The following is a 7,264-nucleotide window of genomic DNA, read 5'->3' on the forward strand; positions in this document are numbered from 1 at the left end:
CCCCGTACCTCACTTTCTTCCCATCTCCGCCCGTCGCTCTCACACCCGCTCCCTTGTCCAATTCTACCCCTCGCAGTTTACAGAGTTTTTCCGCTCAGAAAGTACGGCTCCTCTCCCGCTCCGTGTCCTACCTGCCATCGCCGCGGTGTCCTCGCGCCGCGCCGCGCTCTCGGGAGCCGTTTGAAATTGCCTCGCTCGCCTCGAGACTCCGCAGGGGACAGCCGCGAGATTCCCTCTTCCCCGCCTGGAGCTCGCTGGGGCTTGGATACGGCGCTGCTGACGTCACACGCTATCCCTTGGAGACGGGCGTCTTAAAGGCGCAGCGCACTAAAGACAGGCGCGGCGGCTCTCGGTGGAGGAGAGATTCTTTTCGACTTTCCATCTCATTTTGTATTGTGTCTTTAACCTTTTAATGAAAGTTTGTTTTCAAATTGGATGGATATTTATGGAGTTTAGCTCCGCGATTGTAAACCCTGCCAAAACGCAGTCGTGAATTTCCAGGTCTACCACGCTAAAAGCAGTTTTAACAGATCAACAGATTTGAGTTTCCAAAGTACTGTACTGTAGAGGTGGTGCCTTTAAACGTTCTTCATATACAAACCATGCATTTGTAATATTTAAGACAATGCCCACATATATCTAGTTTTTTATTGAGGGATACAGGTGAAGTACTAAGACATCTCTCGGAAAATACATCTGGAAGGAGAGACGCTGTGCTCATCTCGAGCCCACCGCTTCCACACCTGCTCAGACCCAGTGGACTCGCAGCGGCGCATTGCGCCCCCTAGTGGCCACTGGTGAACACTGCGGTTACAAACGCAGAGGCAGAAGCCGTAACATCACAAGCAAACCACAAAGGCTTTTCGGTAAACGAACACATATTTTAATTATATCCACTAGAAGGCGGATCAGCGCAGGCCATCACTGACGCCACCTGCGGTCCATTACCTCGGGGGAAAAAATGCTTATTCCAAAGTAAATGCTGTGGTCAGCTGGGAAATGTAGTTTATTTTTTTCCTTTTTTGGAACTACAGTACATATTTTATTTGATGAAAGTTATAGAGAATAAAGTCTATAGTTTGTGGGAAATCCCGGACTCTTAAGGACAACCTCTGCCCTTATCCTAGATTGTCACTATTTAATTCATATATATAAAGAAATGTTAACAGTTCATGCAAGTTCAAGGTCTTTATTATTCGGCGTTAGTACAAACTCATTCACTGCTGTATTTACATATGGGGTCATTCATATTGTTGCACTATTGCACAGTAGTGTAGTGTGCTCTGGGTTTAACAGTGCTGTCAGTTGGACTCCCAGTGCAGAGCAGTTTGATCCATTCCAGGTGTGACAGTGCTGTCAGTCACTCCCAGTGCGCAGCAGTCTGATCTGCTCCAGGTGTGACAGTGCTCCCAGTCAGACTCCCAGTGCGCAGCAGTCTGATCCGCTCCAGGTGTGACGGTGCTCCCAGTCAGACTCCCAGTGCGCAGCAGTCTGATCCGCTCCAGGTGTGACAGTGCTGTCAGACTCCTAGTGCGCAGCAGTCTGATCCGCTCCAGGTGTGACAGCGCTGTCAGTCACTCCCAGTGCGCAGCAGTCTGATCTGCTCCGCTCCAGGTGTGACAGTGCTCCCAGTCAGACTCCCAGTGCGTAGCAGTCTGATCCGCTCCAGGTGTGACAGTGCTGTCAGTCACTCCCAGTGCACAGCAGTCTGATCCACTCCAGGTGTGACAGTGCTCCCAGTCAGACTCCCAGTGCGCAGCAGTCTGATCCACTCCAGGTGTGACAGTGCTGTCAGTCAGACTCCCAGTGCGCAGCAGTCTGATCCACTCCAGGTGTGACAGTGCTGTCAGACTCCCAGTGCGCAGCAGTCTGATCCGCTCCAGGTGTGACAGTGCTGTCAGACTCCTAGTGCGCAGCAGTCTGATCCGCTCCAGGTGTGACAGCGCTGTCAGTCACTCCCAGTGCGCAGCAGTCTGATCTGCTCCGCTCCAGGTGTGACAGTGCTCCCAGTCAGACTCCCAGTGCGTAGCAGTCTGATCCGCTTTAGGTGTGACAGTGCTGTCAGTCACTCCCAGTGCGCAGCAGTCTGATCCGCTCCAGGTGTGACAGTGCTCCCAGTCAGACTCCCAGTGCGTAGCAGTCTGATCCGCTCCAGGTGTGACAGTGCTGTCAGTCACTTCCAGTGCACAGCAGTCTCATCCACTCCAGGTGTGACAGTGCTGTCAGTCAGACTCCCAGTGCGCAGAAGTCTGATCCACTCCAGGTGTGACAGTGCTGTCAGACTCCCAGTGCGCAGCAGTCTGATCTGCTCCAGGTGTGACAGTGCTCCCAGTCAGACTCCCAGTGCGCAGTAGTCTGATCCGCTCCAGGTGTGACAGTGCTGTCAGACTCCTAGTGCGCAGCAGTCTGATCCGCTCCAGGTGTGACAGCACTGTCAGTCACTCCCAGTGCGCAGCAGTCTGATCTGCTCCGCTCCAGGTGTGACAGTGCTCCCAGTCAGACTCCCAGTGCGTAGCAGTCTGATCCGCTCCAGGTGTGACAGTGCTGTCAGTCACTTCCAGTGCACAGCAGTCTCATCCGCTCCAGGTGTGACAGTGCTGTCAGTCACTCCTATTGCGCAGCAGTCTGATCCGCTCCAGGTGTGACAGTGCTGTCAGTCAGACTCCCAGTGCGCAGCAGTCTGATCCGCTCCAGGTGTGACAGTGCTGTCAGTCAGACTCCCAGTGCGCAGCAGTCTGATCTGCTCCAGGTGTGACAGTGCTTCCAGTCAGACTCCCAGTGCACAGCAGTCTGATCCGCTCCAGATGTGACAGTGCTGTCAGACTCCCAGTGCGCAGCAGTCTGATCTGCTCCAGGTGTGACAGTGCTGCCAGTCAGACTCCCAGTGTGCAGCAGTCTGATCCGCTCCAGGTGTGACAGTGCTGTCAGACTCCCAGTGCGCAGCAGTCTGATCCGCTCCAGGTGTGACGGTGCTGTCAGACTCCCAGTGCGCAGCAGTCTGATCCACTCCAGGTGTGATGGTGCTCCCAGTCAGACACCCAGTGCGCAGCAGTCTGATCCACTCCAGGTGTGACAGTGCTGTCAGTCAGACTCCCAGTGCGCAGCAGTCTGATCCGCTCCAGGTGTGACAGTGCTGCCAGTCAGACTCCCAGTGCGCAGCAGTCTGATCCACTCCAGGTGTGACGGTGCTGTCAGACTCCCAGTGCGCAGCAGTCTGATCCACTCCAGGTGTGATGGTGCTCCCAGTCAGACTCCCAGTGTGCAGTAGTCTGATCCGCTCCAGGTGAGACAGTGCAGCAGTCTGATCCGCTCCAGGTGGGTTCAACCAGCCCTCTACACTCTATACACATTTTACCTTATTTAGAATAACACAGCACAGTCGCATATAAACGCACATATGCAAAATAAAATAAAACGCAAAAAACATCTTTGCTTTTCTGCCTGATCATTAGTTTGTGCGAGAGCCATAAGCTTGTCAAACGTGGAACGGATCAAAAAAACGGTGCGACATTCCTGGAGAGCATATTTAAATATTCAGAAGTGGCTCGTCTAAAACGGCTTAGCAACAACAAGCAAGGTTTTGTCTTTCTAAAATCGAATACCCGATGTTCGTCTAAACAACAGATGAGGGAGAATGGGTTCTCCTCCAGGTGTAAACACCTGACGTGCTATCCTACAGCGATGGGCACTCAGCCGGGTGGCAGGACAGGCGACAGCGGGGAGAAGTGGGAAAGGAACAGCGCCGTCTGTCAGTCTGGGCGGCGGGGACACGTCTCGGTGTACTGTGCGCGCACCTGGCCTCGTGGCGCTACCTTCCCTCGCGCAGCTACGGGATCTCTACAGACTCGGGGAAGAGCTGCGTCTCCATCTGCTCCCGCCCGCCTCCGCGCGGCCGGTCACGAGCCTGGCAGGTCGCCTGGTGCTGGATCTGCCACGTGCCGTCCTTGTAGGCGCAGAAGCAGACCGTGCGGGCGTCGACCTCCACGCGCACCCCGGCGGGGATGATGGTGTTTCCGGCGAAGCAGTTGGCCCCTGGCGGGGATAGAAACAGCCGTCAGAGTCGCGGGCAGCCTGCACCTGCTTTTTAAAGACGAGATTTCTGTGTTTTTTTACGCTTTTTGTGACACATAGGTTTTAAAAACAGTCGACAATTATTATAGCATACGTGACCGATATAACTAGTTTCCTGACACATTCTACACGGTTATAAATGTGTCGTGAAAATGCGGCGCATCCTTTTTGCACGCGTTGATCAGGCGGTAACTGAGCCCTGTGCCACATTTAAACCGCTCGTCGGAGCCTTTGAAGTCGACCCCCCCACCGGCTGATAATTTTAACTTGCCTTGAGATGTTGTAGCATGAATTAAAAATACACCAGCGCACGTACAGAAAAACGGCCCGGGGAGGACCGGGCTTGGCGCAGCTTCCTCGAGACAGACAGCACCCGGGCCCCGCTAGACTCTCGGGACGGGACGCCTGTCCCGCCGGCGCGTGAAGCGCCTCACGCTCGGAGCGGCGCGAGACGAGGTGCACGCGCGCAGAGCAAGAGGGGGCGCCAGACACGCGAGTGTTTTGGGGGGAATGTCGGCGCGCCAGCCAGCTCCCAGATTGTCCTCCAGTGTGGTGCTCACTCCTGTCTCACCCTGACCCTGGTTCGGCTGACGGAATTCTGTCTCTTTCTTTTTACTTGAGCCTGCCTTTGTATCCTTTTTATCTTAAAATAATGAAAATAATTTAAAAAAAAATCAGTAACAGAGCCACACTGGTATTATATGTGTATGGAACTGTTTAGTTCGCAAAAAAAGAGAAAATTGTCATGTTGTGGAAGTTTGTGTGTTTTCTTTTATTTGTATGAGAGAGAGGTTAAAGAGAAAAAAGTTTTGGTTTACCTGACAAGACAGGACTGGGCTGCTTTCTCCGGGTCCTGATTTAATAATAATTCCTGACACTGTGTGTGTGTGCGTGTCAGTGTGTGTGTGTCAGGTGCGACAGGCAGGTTACCGTTCTTGCAGACGGGACAGCAGTGATGGGGCTCGAAGGTGGGGTCCACACAGTGCAGGGCAGGACACTCGGCCACAGTGCAGTACACCTCCCTGTTGGCCCCACAGCGGCACCTCTCACACGGGGACAGCTGCAGGGCAAGAGCACAGAGTCCCGGGACAGGCTGGGAGTGAGCCTCAGTGTGCCCACCCTCACTGCCCCCTGCGCCAGACCAGGGGGCTGATGACATCATTCCCTGCAAACTACCGTCCCCATTCATCAGCTCCTCTGTTAGCTGCCCCAGTTCCTCTGCAGTCTGTCACCAGGGTTTTGACACAGTTAGAGAGGAGGTTCCCCTGGGCTAAGACCACGACGGCCCTAGAAATAATCTGCTTGACTCCGGGCTTGGACCGTGTGAGAGCACAGCTGTCTTACAGAAAAACCCAGTTTGGGCTCAGTCACACGCATGGCAGATGCTGTTTTAAAGAACATAACTGAACTATGTGGTCACAAACCTTTATCAAACGTACTTTCCCTTTTAAAAAGAAAATAATAAACTTGGGTGGTAAACTGCGTCTTCTACAAATTCTATAAACACAGACGTGAGCATTCATCTCAAAACTGGACGAAAGGTAACTGTTACTAAATGAGCTGATTCAGCTCAGAAGTCACTTCACTATTCAAGTTCAAAACAGGAAAGAACGTTGCACAAACACTTCTGCTCTGGATTGCATTATATCTCTGCTACTGCAAGTGTTAGTGGTTCGAACCCGAGCCGAGCAGTGCGTGGCAGGGCAAAGCGAAGCTCTGCTCACAGCCCTGTGCACCATCCCAGTGCGGCAGCTACTCCTCTGCTAGGAGGGTCTCAAAACAGCAGCTGCAGCAGGAGCTCTGGGCAAGCAGACCATCTCCTTCACAGACACAGACCTCTGCAGAACACTCACTCTGCACGAGAACAATCACTCTGCACGAGAACACACACTCTGCACGAGAACAATCACTCTGCACGAGAACAATCACTCTGCAGGAGAACAATCACTCTGCAGGAGAACACACACTCTGCAGGAGAACACACACTCTGCACGAGAACACTCACTCTGCACGAGAACACTCACTCTGCAGGAGAACACTCACTCTGCACGAGAACACTCACTCTGCACGAGAACACACACTCTGCACGAGAACACACACTCTTCAGGAGAACACACACTCTGCACGAGAACAATCACTCTGCACGAGAACACACACTCTGCACGAGAACAATCACTCTGCACGAGAACACACACTCTGCACGAGAACACTCACTCTGCACGAGAACAATCACTCTGCACGAGAACACACACTCTGCACGAGAACACTCACTCTGCACGAGAACAATCACTCTGCACGAGAACACACACTCTGCACGAGAACACACACTCTGCACGAGAACACACACTCTGCACGAGAACACACACTCTGCACGAGAACACACACTCTGCACGAGAACATACACTCTGCACGAGAACACTCACTCTGCAGGAGAACACACACTCTGCACGAGAACACACACTCTGTAGGAGAACACTCACTCTGCAGGAGAACACTCACTCTGTAGGAGAACACTCACTCTGCAGGAGAACACACACTGCATGAGAACACACACTCTGCACGAGAACACTCACTCTGCAGGAGAACACTCACTCTGCACGAGAACACTCACTCTGCACGAGAACACACACTCTGCACGAGAACACTCACTCTGCACGAGAACACACACTCTGCACGAGAACACTCACTCTGCACGAGAACACACACTCTGCACGAGAACAATCACTCTGCACGAGAACACACACTCTGCACGAGAACACACACTCTGTAGGAGAACGCTCACTCTGCAGGAGAACGCTCACTCTGCACGAGAACGCTCACTCTGCAGGAGAACGCACACTCTGCAGGAGAACGCTCACTCTGCAGGAGAACGCTCACTCTGCACGAGAACAATCACTCTGCACGAGAACACACACTCTGCACGAGAACACACACTCTGTAGGAGAACACACACTCTGTAGGAGAACACTCACTCTGCAGGAGAACACTCACTCTGCACGAGAACAATCACTCTGCACGAGAACAATCACTCTGCACGAGAACACACACTCTGCACGAGAACAATCACTCTGCACGAGAACACACACTCTGCACGAGAACACACACTCTGTAGGAGAACGCTCACTCTGCAGGAGAACGCTCACTCTGCACGAGAACGCTCACTCTGCACGAGAACACACACTCTGCAGGAGAA

General features: G+C 53.0%; 2 protein-coding genes across 3 annotated transcripts in view; both read right to left on the bottom strand.

The window, feature by feature from the left end:
- The window catches only part of LOC148638845 (zinc finger protein Aiolos-like), a 42,599-nt gene extending 42,323 nt beyond the window's left edge, over positions 1 to 276 (bottom strand). The window contains exon 1 of one of the 2 annotated variants that reach the window (XM_088623157.1): positions 132 to 276. In XM_088623157.1, coding sequence (XP_088479283.1) covers positions 132 to 138 — 7 coding nt within the window. In that variant the 5' untranslated portion in view covers positions 139 to 276. The remainder of the gene's footprint in view (positions 1 to 131) is intronic. The other variant, XM_088623158.1, reaches the window with a different exon arrangement.
- Positions 277 to 1,173: 897 nt separating this feature from the next.
- LOC148638847 (brorin) overlaps positions 1,174 to 7,264 on the bottom strand; it is a 7,405-nt gene continuing 1,314 nt past the window's right edge. Inside the window, exons 2-3 of the mRNA XM_088623170.1 lie at positions 5,002 to 5,131; positions 1,174 to 4,032 (exon numbers count right to left, since the gene is read on the bottom strand). Of these exons, the coding sequence (XP_088479296.1) occupies positions 3,827 to 4,032; positions 5,002 to 5,131 (336 nt within the window). The 3' untranslated portion in view covers positions 1,174 to 3,826. The remainder of the gene's footprint in view (positions 4,033 to 5,001; positions 5,132 to 7,264) is intronic.

Source organism: Lepisosteus platostomus, chromosome 28 (genome assembly GCF_059453375.1).
Source record: "Lepisosteus platostomus isolate fLepPlt1 chromosome 28, fLepPlt1.hap1, whole genome shotgun sequence".
In the NCBI taxonomy this organism is placed as follows: Eukaryota; Metazoa; Chordata; class Actinopteri; order Semionotiformes; family Lepisosteidae; genus Lepisosteus; species Lepisosteus platostomus.